The sequence below is a fragment of the Emys orbicularis genome, chromosome 2, assembly GCF_028017835.1.
Source record: "Emys orbicularis isolate rEmyOrb1 chromosome 2, rEmyOrb1.hap1, whole genome shotgun sequence".
Taxonomy (NCBI): domain Eukaryota; kingdom Metazoa; phylum Chordata; order Testudines; family Emydidae; genus Emys; species Emys orbicularis.
This window is the reverse complement of record NC_088684.1, coordinates 230,794,894-230,820,853: the sequence shown is the minus strand read 5'-3', so window position 1 is coordinate 230,820,853 and position 25,960 is coordinate 230,794,894. Positions and strand designations below refer to the sequence as shown.

The following is a 25,960-nucleotide window of genomic DNA, read 5'->3' as shown; positions in this document are numbered from 1 at the left end:
AAAGATTTATAGGAGAATCTTCCTTGATCTTTGAGTTCTCTCTTTCAGCCAGGTATAGTGCAATGTTCCTAGACAGTGGTTTATATACAATAATAATTCCCCCAGTGTTTCAGTCCTATATTTGGTCTAACATAGCTCCCAGTGTTACAAGGGAAAATTTCTTTCTTTCACTACTGGTTAGCTGAGTTTTCTTGTTGCATAATTAGATTGAACTCCCTTGTATATTATTCTAGACAGAGACCTACATCTTTTCCCTGTTTTATTGTTTGGTATTAGATTCATCTTGTAATGCCAGGTTCATCATCAGACATTTCCCCAGAACATGAAGGTCACATCTGGAAACAATAGCAGCAGAGGTGTCACATGTGCAATAGAAAACAATAAACCCCAAGGGCATGTAGCCAGATATGGAGGAACAGAGGCTGCGCAGGCTGCAAAATCTCAAGAGTTGCTGACCAAAACTGCATCTTTCATTTATCCAGTCAACCAGGCCACATAGACCCTTTAGTTCTGTGCCCATACTGATTTCAGTCAGCTTCTTCATAGCACCATTTAGTCACCATTAGAGCTTGGTTAGCCACTTACAGCACATAGATCATCCCTTTTACCCCTGCTTGAGAATTATCCATGAACAGATTTTGATTTTATTTATTACATACTTGCTCATCATTTAAAATTGTTAAACAAAATAGTCATGAAATCTATTCCTCATTCATGTCATGACTGGTCTGACATGACTTAGTTACATGGGTCCAGATCCTCAAAGTATTTAGGCACCTAATTCCCATTGAAATGCATGGGCGTTGAGTGCCTAAATACCTTTGAAGATTTGGGCCCAGCTGTTATCCTTTCTGCTCCCTGACTTGATGACAAGAATTCATAAACAGTAGGAAAAGATGTTCACAACCTGAGACAGATAGATGGTTCCGACACAAAAAACCTCATGAAAAGGCATTTCCTCAAGTATCCTAGAGAACTTCACTGTCTAAAAACATTCTTGCAGATTAAAATGGTACTTGTATAAATGTTGTGTGACATTAATTAAAAGGGAAGTGAACATTGTCAAGGTGAATCTGTGGTTTTCATTCAAATAAATGCTCATAAATACTTTTTTTTGCATATTCTCCCAGCTCTAGGAAGCATTCTCAGTTACCACTCAAGCCCCAGGGAGGGTAATTAAATAGAAAACACAGCTCACATAAGGCTAGATTTTAAAAGTTCAGAACCTGATTTTTCAAGTGGTCAGCACTCACCAGGGTAGAGTTTCAAGAGAGCTCAACTCCCATTTAGGCACCTAGATTTTGAAAATCTGGAAAATGTGGTCTTTGGTGTTTGATGTGTACCTTCTGCCATTGTAAAATCACACTGACAGGGATGCTCTGTTGTGGGTGGAGGACACTAAGGACCAACTCCTGTGCCTTTGACTTGGTCCTGACCAACATAAAACAGCTAACAAACAGCATACATATGCTAACAAACTTTTAAAAAGCCTTTGTTTAAGTTTGTTAGCATATGTATTGTGCTGTTATTGTGCTGTGGCAGTGGGGAAAGTAGAAGAGCGCAGCCCCACCCCCACAGCCATGTCCTCCAGCAGGGCTACGCAGCTGCGTGGGGATGGGGGCGGGGTGGAGCTGCTGGCATGGGGCCGTCCAGCGGCTCCATGTCTTTCCAGTACCCATACTGGCTAGAAATCTCTTGTAGGTATGCGGTACCGGAGGGTATCACCTTTCTTGCACTCCTGCAGATAGCATTCACTGACACTGATAAGATGCTCAGCAGCCATTACAATAGGTACCATTGTAACCCCCTATAGTACCACTTTCTCATAGCAGGTGAGAAGCACTAGATCCTGAAGAATAAGAAGGGATACTGACATAAATGAAGACCTAGAAATGCTCATTCCTTGAACAAGTATTTGGTAGGCAGTTATTATTATTATTTGTACACTGGTAGCGCCTGGGTGCACCAGTCATGGACCAGGGCCCCATTTTGCTAGGCACTGTAGCAAAACGACAGTCCCTGCCCCCAAAGGTTTGCAATCTAAGTAAGTGTAAATGCACTGTGCTTTCAAGTAAGAGGGTTTCCAGAACAGGTCACCATTCCCACCCAGAGTCAGAAAAGTTCTTCCAAAAACCATTAATGCAAGTACATAGGGCTGTAGAGGTAACTAAGGCATGGATCTGTCTCTCATCTTATTTGTCTCATCCAACCAATATTTTAGTCCAACAGGTAAATGTTGAATAAATGAGGAACAAGTGTGTTATTTGTGCACCCTGAGAACCCAATTCCATGCTGGCCTACACCCAGTGCAAACTAATTGAAGTCTGTGGGTTTGCATGGAGTGGAAGTCATAGTAGCTAAGTGGTTATCTCTCTGCAAATCTATATGCAGGTAACTCCTTGTCAGACAATGTGGGGGCATCTCATGGGATGGGGAAGCAAAGAGCTTTTTGCGCCTTCTAAACTAGTGCAGCACAGTGGTCTACAGATCTCAAATGGCTCAAACCAAACTCCACACGGGCTCCTGAGACTCATAGTCATGTGCAGAGCCAGGCGAGGTGCCTTTATCTTTATTTAGAAGCTGTAAGCCTACAAGGCTTTGCACCTGATGTTGTCCTATTAGAATAAAATCCTGGTACATAAAGAGCATCCTCCTTCACTGCCCTTGGTAAGAGAGAAGAGGGCAGCAGCAGCAGATTTATCACACTGTTTGCAACCATGTTTTTAAAACTAATTGCTTGGAGCCAGTAAAACGGAAGTGAAACACTGACTATCATTGCTGCCAGCAGATGGTTCATGGTTCTTTAGTCTAATGTATTAATGCAATGCAGCTGAAGTCCAGCTTTTAATTATACTTCACATATTATAAATCAAAAAGCATAGAGAAGCTGGCTATATTCTATTTACAGGAAATCTTCCCTGTGTTGATCGGCTGCTCTGAACCACCTCTTTTCAACTCCAACTTATATTCCCCCTCCTTTTGATGTGACCGAAAGCACCCCTATATTCACAGCCCACGCACCATTGTAATAATCTTGAAACAAAATGTTCCATGTGAGGTATCATTTGAAAACTAATAACTTGCTCGTCAATAATATCATGGGGAAATGTATGAATGCCCCCTGTATGATATCATTAGTACATGTTCAAAGCCACACAGGCAAAAGTTGTTAAAGAGGCCTATCCTAAACAGAGGAATGTGTGTTTACCTCTATTTACTTACAAGCAGTAAACAGGGTCCTTGAGGCAGCAAGAGGGGAAAATGGCAGGGGACGAGGTAAAGCTGCATCTCAGCACACTCAGGGGAGAAGGAAGAGCATGGAGCCATCTTCACCACCAGACGCCCCATTGCCTTTTTTACTCTTTGAATAAACTTTGCTTTGAGGGGTGATCCTCAGAAGAATCCACTTCAAAGGGTGACTGGACTATAAAAGTGAGAGGCATTTCTCCTGAGCTCTCCACCTCTCTCTCTTTCACGTAAGAAGACAAAAGAACCAGCTCTTTGACTCTGGGGCAGACCCTGACCTGAGACTTTGGTCAATAATGTTGTTGGGAACATGTGGCAAGGATTTTATCTTGAACCAAGTTTAGCTTGTTAAGTTTTAGCTACTAGAAAGTGTTTTATCTTTCTTTCTCCTGTATACTCACTTAAAACTTCTGTCTTTGTAGTTAAACAAACTTTTTCTATTTTTTAATCAAAACTACCCCAGAGTTGTGAAACTGAGCTGTTGGGTAACTCCAGTTAAAGTAGCAAACTGTTGGATATAGACCCCTTACAGGGGCAATAGGCCTCTCAGACCTGAACTGCCCAGGCGAAGGCTGGACAGTGCAGAACCCACACTTTGGGGAAAATTCAGGACTGGGAGTGTGTGGAGGCCACACTGCAAGTAGTAAGCAAGGCTGGTGGAAGCCAGAATGTGGCTGGAGTGTTGCTGACAGGATGCTGGAGTCATAGCTACCGGACACAGACACTCAGGGTGTGACCTGCATGTTGGTAGGCTGTTTCTGAGCTGCCCAGGTTGGGAGCACCAACAGCAAAGCATTGTGAGGCACCCAGGGTTACAGGGCAGGTGTGACAACCTCTCACTTGTCTGGACTGCACCCTGGAATGTGACATTTGATTATAACTTCAAAATATGAATAGTCCTAGAGACTTAAAATCTTCTCTTGCAGGGGATTTCCTGCCCTGTATAGCAAATTCCATTGAATAACACTCAGTTGTTTAAAAATATATATATTCCCTTCCTCAGGACAGATGGAAATAGGCAAGGTTCCAGAATGCACTGGTGCCTGGGGTTGAACTGGAGAGACAAAGCGGCAGTTGTATCAGGGCTGCTGCTCCCTCCCCTGGCTTAGAGACATGCTGGCTGGGATGTAAAATTTATTCTGATTTATAGTATAGCTGCCGCTCTAAATCTTAAGTAGGAATCAGTTAGAGGTTAAATTAGAAATGTCATTCAGCTGGACCAGGCAGAAGCTGTCCACAGGGAGAATTCATCATCTCATTGGCTTATGGGGTGTCCTGCATATTCAGGAGAGGCTGGGGACCACGAAGCAAGAAAATTAAGCCGAGTGAAGACAAAGAATTCCGTTTTCATTGTTTTCAGCAGTCATTGTTAGTGGGGATCCTGTTCACCCTCTTCTACCGATTGTGTGGTTTTTGTTCTTCTTTTCCAATTCCGCCCCATTCTCTTGCTTCACGTCTGATTGCTCATGCTTCTCCCTCCCTTCTGACTATCTTCCTCCCTTTCAGAACTCACATCTGCCTATGTCAGAGTTCAGAGGCACCGACTTCCCCAGTTCCCAGGGGGTGCTTGACCCCCACGACACCATCCCCGTCCCACCCTGCCTCTTCCTGCCCCTGCTCTGCCCCTGCCCCGCCTCTTCCCACCCTGCCTTTTCCCGTCCTGCTCCTCCCCCTCCCCCCAGCGCCTCCTGAACACCGCTGAACAGCTGATCGTGGTGGGCGGGAGGCACTGGGGGGGGGATGGGGAAGAGCTGATTGGCGGGTCCCGCCAATGGGTGGGAGGGCTGAGGGGGAGGGGAAGGAACTGATCCATGTGGCTGCTGGTGGGTGCAGAGCACCCACTATTTTTTTTCCATGGGTGCTCCAGCCCCAGAGCACCCACAGAGTCAGCATGTATGGCAGGGTTTCTTACCCCTTCCTCTGTAGCATCTGGTACTGATCACCATTGCATTCAGGACACTGGCTTAAATGGACCTCAGGTCTGATCCAGTATGGCAATTCTCATGTTCCTATGCTTGTCCTTTTCTGCCTCTCTTTCCCGCACCCCCAACACTTCCACCCCTTAAAAATTATCTAATTTGGTGTACCTACACCCTCCCATCCTTTTCAGAAATCCCCAAGTGTCAGGGTCATTAACAGAGTGGGGCCACCTAGCCAGCTCCCTCAGGCATAGACCTATGTTCAGGACACATGCCAATAGAATGGGCATCTCCTGCCACAGGTTTGTTTTCACTGCTGTAGTTGATTTGTTTAAAAGTGACATTGCATGCTTGTTTTAAAGGGAGAATGTCAATTGCCATTTTTCTACCTTAAAAAATAAACTATTGTAAAAATACACTGCTCGGTCAGACGTTTAACATGATATTTCTCTCCCCGTGGTGGACCTGTTTTATCATGGCATAACTTCACTTTTACGCTCAACTGAGTTCCCCATCAAAAAACAAGTAAGGCTAACTCTGAGTCTGTTGTTCTCAATTCAATGGGTTTCATGTTTTGTAACATATTGCAGCAGCGGTGCCATAGGCACCCGTTCACTCCCTTCGCTGTCTGTGCACTAGCACGATAGGTACTAGCAGCAGGAACATTCACAGAGCTACAGGGTGGGTTTCTGTTAATTGCACTGTCATTGAAGAAACTGACAAAATGACATACTTGGGGAACCCTAGATGGGTGTTTACCCAATGTCCTGAGCACTGCTTTACACATCAATCAAATGGATAATGGACTCCCTGATAAATAACAGGCCTATTTATGTGGGAAGGTTATAAGGGATCTTATTTAGTGCAGTGTACTGGAGTGACTCTGAACCACTAATGCTCTAACTGGGTGACTGTGATGGGTTGGATCACAGAACCCCCCCTTGGGAACTGCCAGCTGATGTGCCAAGACTACTTCTGCCCCTGCTTTCCTGCCCTGCCAGCTTAGGACTCCAGCACCCTGTCTTGCTGAGCCAGACACTCCCGTCTGCTCCAACACAGACCCAGGGTCTGAACCACGTGCCCCAAAGCTGCAAACGTAACCTGAAAGCAGCTTACAGAAGTGTTCTTGTCTTTAACACTCAGATGTCCAGCTCCCAATGGGGTCTAAACCCCAAATAAATCCGTTTTACCCTGTATAAAGCTTATATAGGGTAAACTCATAAACTGTTCGCCCTCTTTAAGACTGATAGAGAGGTATGCACAGCTGTTTGCCCCCCCCCCCCGGGGTATTAAGACATACTATGAGTTAATTAACAAGTAAAGAGTGATTTTATAAAATAGAGAAAGTAGGATTTAAGTGATTCCAAGTAGTAGCAGACAGAACAAAGTGAATTACCAAGTGAAATAAAATAAAACACGCAAATCTAAGCCTAATACAGTAATACAACTGAGTACAGATAAAATCTCACCCTGAGAGATGTTTCAATAAGTTTTTTTCACAGACTGGACACCTTCCTAGTCTGGGCACAGTCCTTTCCCCTGGTACAGCTCTTGTTCCAGCTCAGGTGGTAGCTAGGGGATTCCTCATGATGGCTCCCTCCTTTGTTCTGTTCCACCCATTTATACATCTTTTGCATAAGGCGGGAATCCTTTGTCCCTCTTTGGGTTCCCACCCCCTCCTTCTCAATGGAAAAGCACCAGGTTAAAGATGGATTCCAGTTCAGGTGACATGATCACATGTCACTGTAAGACTTCATTACCCACTTGCCAGCACACACGTATACAGGGAGACTTACAAGTAAAACAGGGCTGTGGGGGGAGGGATAGCTCAGTGGTTTGAGCATTGGCCTGCTAAACCCAGGGTTGTGAGTTTAATCCTTGAGGGGGGGCCATTTAGGGATCTGGGGCAAAAGTCTGTCTGGGGATTGGTCCTGCTTCGCACAAGGGGTTGGGCTAGATGACCTCCTGAGGTCCCTTCCAACCCTGATATTCTACGATTCTATGATCTGCAGACAATTGTCCTGGTTAATGGGAGTCATCAAGATTCCAAACCACCATTAATGGCCCTCACTTTGCATAATTACAATAGGCCCTCAGAGTTATAGTTCTAGTTTCAGATACACGAGCGGTACATTTATACAAATAGGATGACCACACTCAGTAGATTATAAGCTTTGTAATGATACCTTACAAGAGACCTTTTGCATGAAGCACATTCCATTACATTATATTTAAACTCATTAGCATATTTTCATAAAATCATATAGAGTGCAACGTCACAGTGACTATCCTCCTTGAGAGTATATAACCTCTCTGAGGGGACATGCAAGCAAGCCCCCAAAAACTGAAGGGGGAAGGCCGCGAGAGCTTATACGTTTTTTCTTTCTTGCCAGGGCCGGCTCCAGGCACCAGCCCAGCAAGCAGGCTCTTTGGTGGCAATTCGGCGGGGGGTCCCTCTCGGAGGGAAGGACCTGCCGCCGAATTGCCGCCGAAGAAGAAAGCGGCGTGGTTGAGCTGCCGCCAATCGCGATTGCAGCTCTTTTTTTTTTTCCGCCGCTTGGGGTGGCAAAAACCCTGGAGCCGGCCCTGATTCTTGCTGTATTATTTTCACCTAGAAACCCAGAACCACCTATTCTATACTGAATAACCATTAAAGGCCTGTTTCAGAGTGATAGCCGTGTTAGTCTGTATCAGCAAAAATAATGAGGAGTCCTTGTGGCACCTTAGCGAGTAACAAATTTATTTGGGCATAAGCTTTCATGGGCTAAAACCCACTTCATCAGATGCATGAAATGGAAAATACAGAGGCAGGTATAAATGCACAGCACATGAAAAGATGGGAGTTGCCTTACCAAGTGGGGGGTCAGTGCTAATGAGCCAATTCAATGAAGGTGGAAGTGGGCTATTCTCAACAGTTGACAAGAAGGGAGGAAAATCATTTTTGTAGTGCTAATGAGTTCAATGTAATCAAGGTGGCCTATTTCAAACAGTTGACAAGACAGTGTGTCAAGCTATCTAGAGTGGCTCACTATCATGAGTGCCAACCTCTGGGCAGACTGTTAAGAACCAGGGCACAAACCCCAAAGTGGGTGTGAGTTCTATACTTCGATTTCACCAACCATGTGTCAATTGTGAACTCCTCAAGCACTGTAACAGCCTTAACATTGAGTCACACACAGTCCCCTTGGGTACTCTGGTTTATCTTGCCTCTCCACACAAGCCTGCCTTTGTGATAGATGGTCTCTTACACCAAAAATCACAATAATATTCAGGTTACTCCCAGTCCTAAAGGCACAGTCACTTACTCCAGGTCAATTGTACCTCAGATCTCTCACCAAAGACAATGCTTGTAGCCATTCCTGTAATAAACTATCTAAAGATTTATTAACTAAGAAAAAAAACAGAGTTATTTACAAGGTTAAAGCAGGTACACATACACACACAAATGAGTTACAGTCTTAGGTTTCAAGAAGTAATAGAAGCTGCTGTAATGTGTAAGCTCTATATGTCCATTAGGGCTAACCCAAGCTAAATAGCTGAGGATCCCTTGCTTATGCTTAGAAGTCTTACCCTCTCCCGGAAGTCCAAACGGTATAGGGCTAACAATTTCTCTTGAAAGGGATTTTTCCCTGTCCCCAGAACTCAAGCTGATGGGATGATTGATTGTGCATGTCTCCTCATCATGGGGGGGAGGGAGGATTAATCAACCAAATCTGTTGCCCACTGATGTTCCACACTGGCTTGTCTGGTGTGCATGGGCCTTCTTTTGTTGGAGAGGAGATGCACCTCTTGTGATAAACTTGTATTACAAATACTACTTTATAACATGGCATATAGCTGTTATAAATAAGATTAATACATGCTTAATCCTACAAACATTTGATAAAGTCTAGACACATTCTGATAACTCTAATATCTGTGTTAATAATACTAACACACAGGCAACCCAGACTGGTTTCCAGCTATGCACGGGTCAGTGTTCCATGAGGCGTAGAGGCAGTGGCATGAGCTGGCACCTGGTCTGCCAGTGTCACAGCCTGGTCTTGGCTTCAGTAGAAGCAGGACCACACTCTAACCATCCTCTTGAATCCTAATAACAGATCAGTGTTTTAGTCTGTGTTTGTACAGTGCCCAGAACATTGAGGATCCTGGTCCATGATGGGGACTCCCAGGTGCTATAGTACTATAAATAATACATGATAATATTTAAAACAAATAATTTTGTAACAAAAAATCCACAACACAGTTATAATTAGAACAGTCCATAATAACCATGTCCATCACAATAATTCCATCTGAAACCCTTCAATATACTTCCCCTTCCCCATCACCAACCCTTCAGTTCATCTCCTCCCCAAATTTCCAAGAGAAATTATGAGCTCTACTCAGTGCCCAGAAGGCTAGCAAATCCAGATTCTTGAAAAATGCAGCCTGATCCCAGTGAGGCTCTGGTAAAAGCTAAATGATTGAATCCCATTCTGTCTTTGACTAAATGAAAAAGAGACAGCCGTGTCAATGGGAACCTAAGTGAAAAGCATACTAAAAGACTTCCTAATTGACCCTTACACAAAACATACAGGAGGCTATCAAATTAAAAGCACTAGAAGGAGCAGGGTATAACTCAACCCTTTCTTAGTCCAGATTCTTTGCCAGAAAAAAAAATTCTAATGTAATTTCCAGCAGAAATACATTCCTGTAATATAATTTGGATTGGCTGCCCCATTCAGACACATCTCCTATGCTGAACTGGCTTAGGTCCATTCTCTTAACTGTCTCAGTAATTACAAATGCAATCGAAATATACCACCAGACTTTCGCTCTGGCCTATTAGAACCTGGAATGATGCCAACATTCATTATATAAATGAGAAGAGCTCTATTTCACAGCATATAGCACAGCTCTGAAGATATAACTGAATGAATTAATATATTAACCTTGGAAATGGGAAAGAACAAAAGCCACACAGAAAATGTCTTATTTGTGGAGAAAGGGGAGATCCCCCTTCCTGAATTTAAGCTATCGCGTCTGTCCGTGCTCAGTCTGTTTGTAAATTGTATAGTCCCTAATGGATTTAGTAGACAACAGCTCTTCGACACTGACTTATTGACAGTAGTTTTACATTCATCATTTTGTCTGATTCGCTTCATCTTCCTGCCAGCACTATACATTAACCACAGCAGAGTTCACTAACCCGTTACTTGGTGTCTTCCACTTAATAGAATGGTTTCTAGGGTCTGGATAATTACTTTGCAGAATATGATGCTTGAAGAAGGGAATGTCAAAGTTCACATGTTACAGAAGGAGCTTTGAAATCAGTTAAAAATGTATTAACTAGAATGCCCTCTACTTGGACTAACCTCTTCAAGACATGCACATCATATACACTCTAGAAATGCCTGTAGGTTAACAATACACATTTAAGAAATACAACAAATACAACAAAATATACAACTGTTAGGGCCCTGGGTTGGGACCCGGTGGAGTTGGGTGGGCCCGGGTCCCCCTGCCCTACCTGCCACCAACCCCACCCCGATGTGGCGACCTTTGCACCCCGAGGCCAGAAGTCTGTGCTTGGCTTGTGGCTCCCCCCCCCCCCCCATGCCTCATTAGGAGACAGTGAACATAGACTGTGTGTTTGCTGGCTAAAGCCTGTACCCTGTTCTGCCCTGCCTAAAAGGCCAGAGCCCCAGACTGTTTGCTGGCTGCCTTAGCCAGGAGGCTTAGGCTAAAGCCTGCTTTCTGCTCTCTGAGAGGGGGCGCAAGCACCAGACTGTTACTGCTTGTTTGCCTCTGCTAGGCGGCTACGGAGCTATAGAATCTTATGGCTCGGCCCTGCCAGAGAGACCTGAGCCCAAGTGCTATTGCCTGATACAGCAAGGCGAAGTGTACTCCCTCCCCACTTGAGCACGAGGAACACCATAATTCTTGCTTTACTCTTAGTAGGTGCTAAACAGGGACTTTTATAATTTGTATAATTACTAATTATTAATATAATAATTATTAATTTACTTTGGTAGCACACAGTTGATTGCATTGAGAGGCTGACAGGCAGATGAGGCTGGGAGCAGAGTGGGGAGGCAGAGTTATATAGAGCTTTCAAGGTGATGATAAGCAGCTCAACTCTGATGCAAGAGTGGATGGGTGCATCTGGAAGTAGTCAAAGAGGGGAACTAGATAATCAAATCAATGAGCAAAGAAGACATGTTTGGTAGTTACATTTTGTATGAACCGAAGGGAGAGGTGAGGCAATGTGTGTGTTTGGGACACCAGAGAGGCAGCTGTTGCAATAGACATGACTCTAAAAAGTACCTGGAGCAGATATATTGGTGAAGATACTGTTTAGAGAGCATCCATTTTCTGATCAAAAGCACCTTTGTATTTCATCTGATGGCTGTCAGAGCAGTACAACGGGACTGTACCACTACTTTACCATGTTCCACTATAGCTGGAAGGCTAGGAGAATAGGTTTCTTGTTCACTTTAGCCAATCAGAAACCATCTTATCAATAAGCACATTTCTAAAATCATTACAAGACCATCTTTTCAATTGCTTCTATCTATGACAAAGTGTAACCATTTGGCCTGAAATTTCCTGTGCTGGGTGTCTGTCTCAAGCTTTTTTTTTTTTTTTTTTTTTTTTTTTTTTAAGTTTCAGCTAAGACAGTTCCACTCTTTCTGAGACTAATAGTCAAGAAAAATATATCATTGGGCTCATGTTTAAACATTTGCACAACCACACAGCCATTTCAGGGAGAAGGTTCAGTGTCTCTGTCCTTTGGCATAAGCACTTGGAATTTGGCAGGGAGTTGTCCACTTGTCAGGGATGAGTATTTTGCAGTCCCTGTGAAAATTCACCTAAATATGGCCAAGATACAAGCTTCTGGAAACCCGCAGATTGCATATGTTTAGTAGTGACTTGTTAGAGTTTGACAGCTAAAATGCTCTGTAGATTCCATCTATACTGAGCATGCACAAACCCAGGGCTGTAGTGGTTGAGCAGGACTTTTACTGCAAATGCTGCTCATAGCTGCTGTGATGCCAGGCCCAGGAAATGAGAGGAAGGAGACTGGCTTTCCTGTGTGCTCAATGCTGGCACCCAGGTTGTGAAGAGGAAGTAGTCTGATTTGACAGGGACAGGGAGGCCAGGCAAGGAAAGAACTGGGAGGCTGCAGGAGCCAGACGATCAGGGTGAGCTGTAGAAGATGCTATATAGGTGCAGAAGGAGTGGGAGGCAGAAGCTGAGGTGGGATTGGGATTGGTTATGGACGGGGGAAGGAAAGCAGGAGCAGGGGGCACAGGCGCCGACTTTTCAAAGTGCCGGGGGGTGTGGCTCAACCCCTGGCTCTGCCCCAGGCCCTGCCCCCACTCCATCCCTTTCTCTAAGGCCCCACCCATGTCCCGCCTCTTCCTGCCCATTTCTGCCCCCTCCCCTGAGCACGCTGCATCCTCGCTCCTCCCCCCTTTCCCTCAGAGACTTCTGCACGCTGCAAAACAGTTGATTACAGCGGGCAGGAGGCACTGGGAGGGAGGAGGAGGTGCTGACCTGCAGGGTCCGCCGGTGAGTGGGAGGAACTGGGGGAGATTATAGGGGGGCTGCCGGTGGGTGCTGAGCACCCACCATTTTCCCCCCATGGATGCTCCAGCCCCGGTGCACCCATGGAGTCGGCGCCTATGGCTGAGGGGGTGTATAGGAGCAGAGGTGAAGGGGACAGGAGCTGGGTCAAAGGGAGTGGTTGGATAGGAGCTGATGGGGAGGAGAGCAGTAGTGGAGGTTAGGAGCAGAGGAGTTGATAGGAGAGAGGGGGAGGGGGCAGGCTGAAGGGGCTATAACCATTAGAGTACACATCCCTCTAGGACTTGGAATTGAACCCAGGAGTCCAGAATCTCTATGCCAGGGGTGGCCAACCTGAGCCTGAGAAGGAGCCAGAATTTACCAATGTGCATTGCCAAAGAGCCACAGTAATACGTCAGCAGCCTCCCATCAGCTCTCCGCCCCCCCCCCCCTCCCAGAGCCTGCCACCCACTGGCAGCCCCACTGATCAGCGCCTCCTTCTCCCTCCCCACACCTCCCGATCAGCTGTTTCGTGGTGTGCAGGCGGCTCTGGGGGGGGAGGGGGGAGGAGTGAGGGCACGGCAGGCTCAGGGGAGGGAGTGGGAAGGGGTGGAGTGGGGGCAGGGCCTGTGGCAGAGCAGTGAGCCCCCCCAGCACATTGGAAAGTTGCCGCCTGTAGCTCCAACCCTGGAGTGGGTGCCTATCAAGGAGCCACATATTAACTTCTGAAGAGCCACATGTGGCTCCGGAGCACAGGTTGGCCACCCCTGCTCTATGCAGTTCTCTGCTGTCAGCAACTATCTGCAAAACCCATTGGCAAAATCCCCTTTTAGTAGCTGGTCCATATATAACAGCCTGCTATTGTGACCAGTTACTAAAGTGGTAGAGGTCTGTGCTGTGGAGCTAAAATCCAGACCCTGCTGATGATCTGAGTTGGGGGTCAGCATTGTTCTGCATGAAAAAGTGGGGTTTTTTAATTAGGAAATTATATTTTTTTTAAAACTACATTAAAATAACATTAAGTTTATGAAGTCAAGCACTTAAAAATTAGAAAATGCCAGAATTAAGGCTGACTGTGCAACCTTAATTTGGCCCTCTTGTGTGTATGCGTTATGATACAGTCTTTAATTACACGATCACATACTACCTGATCACATCATGGGCAACCTTAATTCTGGTGTTTCCTAACTTTTGAGTGCTTGACTGCAACCATAACATTCTTTTAACATAGGTTTTTTGGGTATTATATATTGCAGAAAAACTAAAGGAGAAGGGCCATTGGGATTTATAGTGTATCTCAGAGGTTGCAGCTGCATGGAGCAGTTAGATGAAATAGAGATGAATTCATGGGAGAAAGCGAGGTGAGTGTGCAGGGGAAAAGAACATGGCTGAGGTATAAAGGGTGTTCTCTGAGGAATAGAGAGAAGGTGGATGTCACACAACTGTTCAAAAGGCACAACAGAGCCAAAAACAAAAGGGCACAAACTCAGATAACGGATGGGCCTGCCATTGTAGATGTTTAGAAGATGTCGCTTTAAGCAGAAGATAGTTAATATGGACCAAAGGCTGCTACAGATGTTTCAACTGTGAAATTCTATAAAGGAGTAGGTCCTATCAGACCCCCCAGTCCTGCATTGGGGATAATGTCTAGTGCTGCACTCTTTCTGCAGCGTGCCTCCCCATAGGAACATATGGCCAGCATTACTATGGCACTGTTGTAGCTTACACCTTCAGCTTGTACCAACACAAAGCTTGCTTATATGAAGGTTAAATAGATGTTCTTCCACAGGATATAAGATGTTAAGGATAAGTACACAAACCACACAACTCTAACGATGATAATTTATTAACACCCTTGCTTAAAAAAATTGAAAGCAGGAAAGAAAAGAAAGACTGATCATAAGATCAATGAGCTGGACTACAAACAATATTGGCCTTGCCTCATAACAGCATAAATAATACAGGTAAGAGAGAGCCACAGAGAGTGAATTAACTGCCTTTATTTTTATACCAGTGAATTCCAATATTACTATGGGCATGCAGAATTAAAGCCAAGTCTTCTACACGTGTGGTAAAAGATGTATATATTTGTTGGTTGTTTTAATGTATTATCATTGTAACATAATATCCACCTTTATTTAACCTTTACAGAAGTAACTGTATATATGACAATTGTTGCAGTGCTATCACTGGTACATGTAACTCATGCATTTCAAACATTCACATACAGGATTTATGACAAAGCAGAAACAAGTGGCCCATATGCAAATGAGAACTGAGTGTGAGGCTTATAACCGTAAATTCCTTTGATTGCAAACTTGTTACATTTGCATGTAGCATATTCAATATTCTTCCCACATAAAATTTGCTCTTTAAACATCTACTAATAAACAAATACATAAATTACCCTGAAGTTCACATACCAACTTTTCTGAAAAATAAAAACAATATATATATATAATCTATACAGCATATAGACTGAAGGAGAATCCATTAACACACTATTATGAGATTAGTCCTATAGAGATATGAAAATAAGGATATATACTCAATAGTACTGAACGCTAGACAAGAGTAGAAACAGACAGCAATGGATAGGACAGGAAATCTGGAGTGTAGAACTTGACCAAATAACTGATTAAGATCAGGTGGATGAGGAAAAGAACGGGGAAAGTAATGACCTCTGGTGTAGAAACCAAAGTGAAAGTGAACAACTAAATGGCCACATTTTAATTTTCACAATAATTGTTATGCTATCTTGGGAAGCTCTAAATCTAAACCATCCTAGTCTACGTGGGATCAGTAATAACACAGAACGCAGCCAGCTTGACAAAGGATAAGAAAATGAATTGTGTTAAATTTTTGCCTTCTTTTATAGTCTGATCTCCTAGGAGACCATATTCCCTGGCCATTCCACAGTTTGTCCATCCAGTTTGGCCTTTGTGTTCAACAACTGTGGGCCCTGTATGAATCACTTGCATATGCATACATACACGCACACATACAAACACACATCTCTACGTATCTCAACTTCTTATCTATTGTATAAACGGTCAGTAAAGTCAATCAGTTCCTTTCCCTGATTTGCTGTCCTTAAAAACACTTACTGGACTGAATCCACCTGTAAGGGTTTTGGTTAATTTGTAGTCACTGAAACTATAATTCATGCGGCTACAACGCATACAAAGTTCACATTGTAGTAAAAGAGTATATAGTCTCTATAAACACCGCATCCAGGATATGCCTTGTGTTTATGCTGAGAAAGTCTAAAAACAAAAACCCTGAAGAGTTTGTATTTAGGTCTAACAGTGCTAAGTTGAGGTATTGTTGTCTTGTTACACAATATTCCTGTTTAGTGAAATTCAGTTTTCCAGTGGGTCTGGTGGTTCTGACAAAGAGCAGTTCCCATAGGCAGCCATGTGAAACACAAGTCTTATTGGCAAACGCTGTTTGACATTTTTCTGTTAAGACAGGATGCAGTGGTCCTATTTTCTTCCAGTCAGACTTATTAAAAAAAAAAAACACATCTCAAAGAGCCATCAGCAGCATGATATTGTTTTTTCCCCCCACACAGAGGTTTTGTAGATTTCCCAGTCCGTCTCAGATTGATGATAGTGTAGCACCTGGTGTTTCTGTTACATGTGGGATGCTACCCACCTCCATTTTTCCTTCATGTGAAATACCGACACTGTGTAGAGTCAATATAACAATAAGAAGTACACCGTAATTTTCCATAAGACCTAAGACAAAAGAGAATGTGCATCAGTTGCAATATATGAAATATTTGACCATTAATGCATTTTCTTTTCCTTTATAAATTTACAAATATTATATATGGATTGACTGTGCCTAATTTGCTAGAACCCTTTAGTATCCAAATCGCCAACACATTGTACATGGGCTCTGGCAGTAGCTTTCTGGAGAAATCAAGTCCATTCACATAAATATAATGACAAGAAACACCAACTACCAATACATCTGACAGCAAAACAGGGGTACAATTTCCAGCTATACTCTACATCATTCACCACTGCCAGTGAAGTTGATCCAGCAGAGTCCAATATACACTGGGGTAAAATTCAGGCCCTATTGAAGTCAATGGGAATTTTTCTAATCCTACTTCCTCCGCAAATTCATTGTATAATCGTAGGTAAATCACATAGGGCCTAATCCAAAACCCAATGAGTCAATGAATGTCTTTCTATTGATTTAAATAGATATTAGATTGCGCCCTTAAATTCCGAGCCTCAATTGTCCATTTCTGTAAAATAGGGATAACGATACATACACATCATGGTGAAGCACTTTGAAATACCTGGTGAAAAACACTATATAGGTGCCAAGTATTATTATGGTATCATGTGTGCGTGTGTAGGAGGCAGGAGAAATTGTCTTAGATTCATTGATTTCAATTGAGATGTGATGATTTATGCAAGCTAAAGCTCTGACCCTGAGATTTTTATGCAAATGCAATTTTGATGAGGGTTTTAAAAAAAGATGATTTAAATGATCTTTCACAGTCTAGGTATACATTGAAGCTGAGGTTTCTCATAAGTCACTAGTGGTTTTCAGTGTCTTCATTTTTACGGTACCCCAGCTTAAGACAATGAAGGGGGGGACTGATTTTTCAGAAAGGAGTTGCCCAACACATTCTGAAAGCCAGGCCCCTTGAAGACATCTCAAGTTGTCATCTAAAATTCAGGCACCCCAATAACTAGTCACTTTTGTAAACCTTGGCCTAAGCAATCGATCTTATCAAGCTGTGCAACCTCTTATTCTGTGACTGTTCCAGCAATTGCACTATGAGGATTAACACAACAGGCAGTTTGCAGAAATGTCCTGTGGTTTCTTATCCCTGTCAATTAGCACATTATAGTTTCACAAACTATGAGGACTCTGCGCATAATTTCATTTACAAATTAAATGTTTCCTGCTAGATAGTAATGATACCTGACAGTGAAATAGAGGTATGACTATTGGAGGTAAAATGCTGACCAGAGGAATCCACTTACACAAATGCAGACCAGGCAAATCAACAATAAGCAGATGTTGCAATGAAGTATGCTGCCAAGCAGAATTACAGCTTTGCATTTGTTGTTTAATATTTTTTGCAGATAGTTCTGGTCTTTGAAAATGCCTGCACTAATATATGACTGACTGGTTCAGAATCAAAGGAATCCCAGATGGTAGACCCACAAGCTGGGCTCTTTCCCAGTAAAGGTGACATGCATAGGATGAAATTAGCTTTGTGCCTTTTTTTCCTTTCTTACCATGTAAATAACAGTGACCTTATTTTTACAGTAGAAATTCTGGACTTGCCTACTCTTGAAAATGTTATGAAAACTAGTCTAATGATAACATCAGAAAAGCAGGAAAGCTGAGATTTTCCAAAATATATTAACAGATTAAGGGCAATTATGCCCATATATGCAACATGTGTGTCCAACTCTCATTAACCACAATAGGAATCACATGCATGTAGCTGAGAGTTGAATTTAGCCCTAAAACTCAATACAATACAGTTAGACTATATATGAATATAATTTCCAATTCATGCTTTAATAACCACACATGCTTTAGTGAAATACATTCTTGCAATATTCTTTTGTTTTTAGTGCTCAATCAAAAAATAAAATGAAGATAGGTTTGTCCATACCCAGGGAGATATGTTTTACATGTCAAATATCCAAAATCTTTTCCATCACAATCTTCTACTCCCTCATGTCGGTAGCCATCTCCACAGTAAGCATGGTGGCATCCTAATGAACATGCAAGAAAAGGGCACCTTCACAACTGAGACAACCAAGTCAAGGATGCAGGAAAGACAAGCAGGACCATATTATTAAGGGCACAACATGAAACATGGCATCATAGAAAGACTGCCCACTCAGAAAGGGCTGGTTGCTCTTCGTTATAAAGAATGTTCTTTGACTCAAATTTAAGTGATTAGGGAAAGGGAACGGTTTAGGTTAGACAGGGCTTTAGGAATTAACCAAAGGAAGGTACAGGAAGCATAAAATATGCTTAGGATAAACTTTGGGAGTTGGATTTTCAAAAGCACCTAAGTGACTTGGGAGCACAAATCCCATTGAAAGCTGTGGGACTAGTGCTCCTAAATCATATAGGTGTTTTTGAAAATCCCAAACCGGCTCTCTCCTTGCCATCTCATAATATCCAAGTATATCTACTGAAAGTAGGTTCCCCTACACAAGGATGTGTTATGTAGACCTATTGTTTCTCCATAACACCAACAAAAAATAATCCCATGTATCTGTGTACAGTGACTGCCAATGCAATGTCAATATGCATGCAAGGTTACCCCAAGACGGGAGAGTGGAATTATTTCCTATTCCAAACTGCAGGAAGTCAGCTATCCAAGTCAGTAGCAAAACTCCCATTGATTTAAGTGGGAGTAGGCCTTGACTAGGTCCATACTGTGGTATTCAGAGAGACCTTGGATTGGTAACTGTGAACCAACCTTGACTTTTTATGGCAATTGCTGTCTGTATCACTGTAATCATTTTTGGCTGGTCAATAACTGGCATTTGATTTTAAAGTCTGTGATTTTTCTAAGCATAACTTTAAAAGTTGAGACTATGTTCATTTAGCTGTGAGGCAAAAGTTAAAGGGAATTTAATCATTGTTAAGCAAACTACATTGATTAAACAAGCATGCAGAAGGGGTGGGGGGAGTTGAGGATAATTATGAAAATTTGGTAATTTACTAATTGTTTATTTGTTAGAAGACAGGGTGGTCTCTCCTGGAAATAACTCATTTATTGCACCAGCGATCTATTTGTCAGAAATTGTTGCTTCTATATAAAGAACAATTAATCTGTTATACAATTAAATCAACCCAAAAGTTAGCTGTTTTCTTTTGATTCAGTCAAAGGAGAACCACTGGCAGAAGTACATAGGTCCACAAGAACGAAGTTATGAATGTTTGTTTAGTTTTCATGGGTGCTTAGTTTTCAGCTTTTTAGTCACATCAGTGTCATAACTGAATAGGTCACAAGGGCTCTGTTCACTGGAAACTACGCTCAGTTTATAGCATGCTATAGTCATGTCATGGGTTTTCTGGGACAGAGTGTGCTCACAAAGAAAGGAGGTGGATGTACAAGGGACAAAAGAAGCTTGCATTTTTCAGAGTCAACAAACACTCATTCTGCATTGTGAAAAAAGGCTCATCTCTCCTACATTCTTCTGCTAAAAGTGACTAGAAAGTAGTGAAGAGTTGCTGTATGTCTGGGGAAGGGATGAAGTGATGAAGGGCAGAGGTAGCTCTAAAGTTGTTCTCCATGTTTGTATCATTTGGACTCTGCTTTCAGTGACCAGCGAAATGAAAGCTAAGTTTACTTGGCATGAACCAGTCTTGGGTAGACCTAGAAGTGCACATATTGAGCCAAAATCTGATTCCACTGAAGTCAATGGCAAACTAATTAATCTCAATGGTCCAGTATCTGGCCCATTATTAATCCCTTCTAGCAGAAATAGGAACATTTGTGTCCCAATATCCTGGACAAATTCCCAGCTGGGTAATTAGATCTTGCTTACCTAAAATCCTCACCTGTAGCCTTAACTGGTTAGAGCAGTCATCTTCCTGTCCTAAATGTTTGTATGATGCACTAACCTGTTTTGCACTCAAAATCCCAATGATTTCCATGGAAGTTCTGCATATAAATCAATTGCAGGATCAGGCCCTTTAAAAGACATCTGTCATGTTCTAACTCAGAGGTGATTCCTGTTTGTGAAGTGTGAAAAGCATATTTGGGATCCTTTGAGATAAAAGGCTGCATACAAGTTATTATTTTGCCTAGAGTTTATAGCAACTTGCATGCCCGATCTACTCAAAATGCAGCTGTCGTATCTTCCTTTTCAACATCAGTGTTCAGTTTGCAAACAGTCGCCTAAAGGTCCCACATAAGACATCATGGACTGCACATGTGATTGACATTATGGTTTGTTTAAATAAAGAAATAACACTGCATAGATGTGACTTACTTATACAGTCATCTGTCACAATAGTATTGCCATCATCACATTCTTCCCCATCCTGGATGATGCCATCTCCACAGGTGCTGCCATCCTCTACAGGGTAATCCACAGGATAGAAAGGGGTAAGCTATCCAAATAAACACATGACAATTACCAGAACTGAACTATAAGAGTCTTGTTATCATTAAAAAGGTGAAGTGGGTGACAGAGATGGGTACAAGCCACATAGTTTGGATTCAAATGGGATCTTTGCCAAAGTTTGGGGTTTTCCAGGATTTGGTTTGGCCTACTATTGAGCCAGCTGGGAACCTGGGATCTGGATCTAAACTTCTTTAGGGTTTAGTGAATGTCTGAAGGTTTGGTTTGAGCCCACCTCCAGAGAGACATTTTTCAGGAAGTGTCAGTACAGCGGAACCTCTGGGAACTGCTTTACATTGTAACCAGGTATTCAGATCATGTTATTTCAAGGTGTGTACTAAAATGGTCTCACACAGGGCCTGATTCAAAGCCCACAGAAGTCAACTTCAGTGAGCTTTGGATCAAACCCTCATAGCTGTGTGCAACTCAGTGGTTTTAGTTTGCAGGCGTTTGTACAAAACTTGTTTTTTTCACAACTTCTCATGAGTTATGGTTTTGTACAGGGTCCAAACACTCTGGCAAACCTGTTAAGTTTTGCCTTATGGGTCAAATACCAAAGCCTCTCTGCCACTCTCATACACAAAACACAGCCCCAGTTTGTTCACCAGTTGAGCGAGGTTCACAGGGAGGTTTCCAAAACCTGAAACCATTAACAAGTTAATACCGCCAATAGCTAAGACTCCTGTAAACAAGAATTCCAGAATTTTATTCAGTTCTAGCAGTGCTCCACTTTTGAGGAGAAATTTCCACAGAAAATAATTAGGTGCTCAAACACTGGAGAAAATGAGCATTTCCTTTGGTTTTAATTTTTCTTTATGAAATCCAAAGTTCAAAAGCACAAATCTTGTTTTTAAAATGGAACATAAATCTTCATGAAATCAGATGCCTTCTGAGACAATGATCATGTTTTTACCTGGATTGGAAGCCATCCAATGGTATCCTTGAAATACAGAGATCTCTGATCTCTTCGAAAGGCTAAAGCATTTTCAGTGTTCAGCCGGTCCAACTCCTCCTGATTGTTCACCACAAAAATCTGGGACACAGAAAATGAAATCACTGAGGATCCTTTCAAACAGCGTTTCAGTCAAGGGGTCTAGTTTGCAGAGTTGACAAACAGCTCTACGTATGTTGATAATCAAACAGAACAATTATTTAATAGATTGATTCCAAAAGCAGCACTGTATTCATAATACTATGCTGAAATGTAAACCTGTGCACTTCCAGGTCACCAAAGGACAACTAGTAATAGTTAAGAGAGATGAGTTTTAAAGAGCTAGTGCCTCAATTTCCTAGGTCCAAATTTTTTGAACTCAGCACAGCTAGTCCCACAACAATACTTGTGCAAGTCATTGCCTGTGCAGAAGCTCATGTACACAAATGGGTATTTGCAGGAGCAATTACAAAACACATGCATACAAAAGGGTTTTGGGGGATACATTGAGTGTGCCAACATTTCTTCATGCACATTCATTGCAAAATAAACAATTAATTGCATTGCTAGAGCCCCTACTTAGCTTTTATTACTTTGTTCAGACTTCACTGGCAGGGAAATCTGTACTTCTCTATATGTGTCTGTTTCTATCCAAAGCAAATTTTTTAATTGAATAGAAAAATTAGTTCAAAACTAGGAGAAATAGAATGTGCTGCTCCCTTCCCAAATTCTTTTATGTCTCAATCATTGAAATTTGGCAGCAAGAGGCATTAAGCTGTAATCTCTTCCTTTAGCAGTTTAATCAAATTAATTTTAGCAGGATTCAAAACATTTTTAAATTAAGAAAAAGTAAATGGAACGCATCTGAAGAAAATGGATTTAGTAACATAATGTCTGAGCCTGATTTCCACTAAGATAAACAGAACGAGTTCTTTTTAAAAAATCAAGGGTAATTTATTTTTACATAGCATGACAATAACCCAGGGCCCCTAACAAAACTCAGCACCATTAAAAGCAGCATTGAATAAAAATGCCTTCCATCAAATGAAGGACAACAGTGAAGACTAGAGTCTCCCTCCCACACCAAGAGTTGAGTCTGCAACTGTCAAGCATTCGTGGTTAAAAGAGGAAGGCCCAACACGGTAGCTCTAACTTCAGTTGAAATCAAAGGGCAGTTTTGTCTTCTCAACAGCTACGGATTTGAACCCAGGAGCCACAGTTACAGAGAAGAAGACTAAACCGTGGTTAATGACATGCAAACCTGAGCTGATACTTTACACAAAGCCAACAAAGGGTATGTCTACACTACGAAATTAGGTCGATTTAATATAAGTCGATTTTTTAGAAATCGATTTGATACAGTCGATTGTGTGTGTCTCCACTTAAGACCATTAAGGCCATTAAGTCGGCGGAGTGCGTCCACAGTACCGAGGCAAGTGTCGACTTTCGGAGCGTTGCACTGTGGGTGGCTATCCCACAGTTCCCACAGTCTCCGCCGCCCATTGGAATTCCGGGTTGAGCTCCCAATGCCTGATGGGGCAAAAACATTGTTGCGGGTGGTTCTGGGTACATGTCATCAGGCCCCCCCCTCCCTCCGTGAAAGCAACGACAAAAAATCATTTCTCGCCTTTTTTCCTGGGTTGCCCGTGCAGATGACATACCACAGCAAGCATGGAGCACGCTCAGCTCACTGTCACCGTACGTCTCCTGGGTGCTGCTGGCAGATGCAGTACTGCAGTGCTACACAGCAGCAGCTTCTTGCCCTTGCAAGTTAGCAAAGACGGTTAGCAGCCGTATTGTACTGTCTGCTGCTGTCTCCTGGTTCCTCCTGGCCGGCCTCGGTGAGGTCGGTCGGGGGCTCCTGGGCAGACATGGGTGCTCCTGGCCGGCCTCGGTGAGGTCAGTCAGGGGCTCCTGGACATAAATAGGAGTGACTCCAGGTCTTTCCCTTCTTTAAGTTTCGTCTAATGGAAATTCAGTCCTGCCTGGAATATCAGACAAGCCTACCAAAGAACCAGAGAGGCAAACAGCCGCTCCGGGTCAGAGCCCCAGACATCCCACTTCTATGATGAGCTGCATGCCATTCTAGGGGGTGCCCCCACCACTACCCCACCCCTGTGCTTCCCTCCTTCCCCACCCCTCCCAGGCTACCTTGGCAGTTATCCCCCCATTTGTGTGATGAATTAATAAAGAATGCATGAATTTGAAACAATGACTTTATTGCCTCTGCAACTGGAGATCAAAGGGGGGAGGGGAGGGTGGTTGGCTTACAGGGAAGTAGAGTTAACCAAGGGGGTGGGTTTTCATCAAGGAGAAACAAACAGAACTTTCACACCGTAGTCTGGCCAGTCATGAAACTGGTTTTCAAAGCTTCTCTGATGCGCAGCGCGCCCTGCTGTGCTCTTCTAACCGCCCTGGTGTCTGACTGCACTTAATTATTTTGTCTTTTAGAACGGAGTTCTGATAGCACGGATTCGTCTCCCCATACAGCGATCAGATCCAGTACCTCCCGTTCGGTCCATGCTGGAGCTCTTTTGCGATTCTGGGACTCCGTGGTCACCTGTGCTGATGAGCTCTGCATGGTCACCTGTGCTGATCAGCTCGCCACGGTGGCCAAACAGGAAATGAAATTCAAAAGTTTGCGGGGCTTTTCCTGTCTACCTGGCCAGTGCATCTGAGTTGAGAGTGCTGTCCAGAGTAGTCACAATGGAGCACTGTGGGATAGCTCCCAGAGGCCAATACCGTCAAATTGCGTCCACACTACCCCAAATTCGACCCAGCAGGGTGGATTTCAGCGCTAATCCCCTCGTTGGGGAGGAGTACAGAAATCGATTTAAAGAGCCCTTTAGGTCGACAAAAATGGCTTCGTCGTGTGGATGGGTGCAGGGTTAAATCGATCTAACGCTGCTAAATTCGACCTAAACTCATAGTGTAGACCAGGGCAAAGAGCTCCCAGAATGGAGATGGCTTTGGGGATATTGGGTTGTGACATGCTGTGAAAGGAATGATGAATTGTAAATGTGAGTAGGTGTCACTGAATTATCCAGCTCTGGTTGGAATCCTGCTCATAATGAAACCTAGCAAGCCAGGCCAGGAGATCTCTCTCCTGGTCTTTTATGGGTGCATCTGTCTCAGCATGCCAATTTTCTTTAGGTGATATAAGGGGACTCCAGTGGTGCACAAAGATGGCTTTAAAGAGGAGACATATAAGTGCAAACTTAAATCCAAATTCTTAACACTCAAGTGAGTAAGGACAAATGGAGTAAGCCAGCAGAATTGCCAAGGAGGGAGCATTGCTCAGCAGGTGGTGGGATGCAACCAATGACAACCCAGTTTTATTAGGATATGGCTTCCAAGATTCCCTTCTTTATCCAGTACCCATTAAAATATACTCAGGTAAGAGCAAATGTCTGCAATCCCAAAATAGGGAATCCTAGAAATGGGCTAAACCACATGCCCAAGACAGTGTTATTTCAAGACAGTCAATAGTATCCAAACACACCAAGTCTTGGAGCTTGTTATAGGATATAGGTCCCTCACCTAGACTGACTCTCAAGGTTTATATACTAGAAATAAAACTCTGAAGCACACTTATGACATTTAGACAAGTTCTCCCTTTGATCCAGAAGTTTGGCCAACACAGTGCCTTTAAAATCAAAGCGCTTAAAAATCATTTACTTAACCTCCTAACAAGCTGTCTTACCGCAGGGACTTTTGGATAGCTGTGTCCAATCACGGATTCCTCATATGGTGGGATATTCACAATTTGTGGGGGTTTGCAGAGACATCTCCCTGGAGGCCCTGGAAGCCCTCTTTCCCCTTTTGGTCCTATTGCTAATTGTCCTAGGAAGCAAAATACCAGGCTGCCATGTTATGTCATTACTGTACAGAACACAAACCCAGCCTCAGAGGGGAACAGCTGAATGTGGACTACATAATACCAGGAAGTTGAATTCACATCTGTCTAAGGTCTGGGTGCTGTGAGGTGCTGAGTTATCTCCCATAGACTTCACTGAGAGTTCAGGGAACTCATTGCTATGTGGGAGCAGATCTTAAGAGTGCCTATATTAACCGTATGGGGAGGGACATCATCACAGGTTGGGGTTTTAGGATAATAACTCAAATTATTGGACCAAAAAGGTTTGGAATTAGCAAATCTGATATGTGCAGCTTTCTATGGG

General features: G+C 43.1%; 1 protein-coding gene across 1 annotated transcript in view; it reads right to left on the bottom strand.

Moving 5' to 3' along the window:
* Positions 1-16,386: 16,386 nt before the first annotated feature.
* Positions 16,387-25,960, bottom strand: part of COLQ (collagen like tail subunit of asymmetric acetylcholinesterase) — a 65,541-nt gene continuing 55,967 nt past the window's right edge. Inside the window, exons 13-17 of the mRNA XM_065399239.1 lie at positions 25,483-25,622; positions 21,762-21,881; positions 20,717-20,837; positions 18,373-18,475; positions 16,387-16,456 (exon numbers count right to left, since the gene is read on the bottom strand). Coding sequence (XP_065255311.1) covers positions 16,387-16,456; positions 18,373-18,475; positions 20,717-20,837; positions 21,762-21,881; positions 25,483-25,622 — 554 coding nt within the window. The remainder of the gene's footprint in view (positions 16,457-18,372; positions 18,476-20,716; positions 20,838-21,761; positions 21,882-25,482; positions 25,623-25,960) is intronic.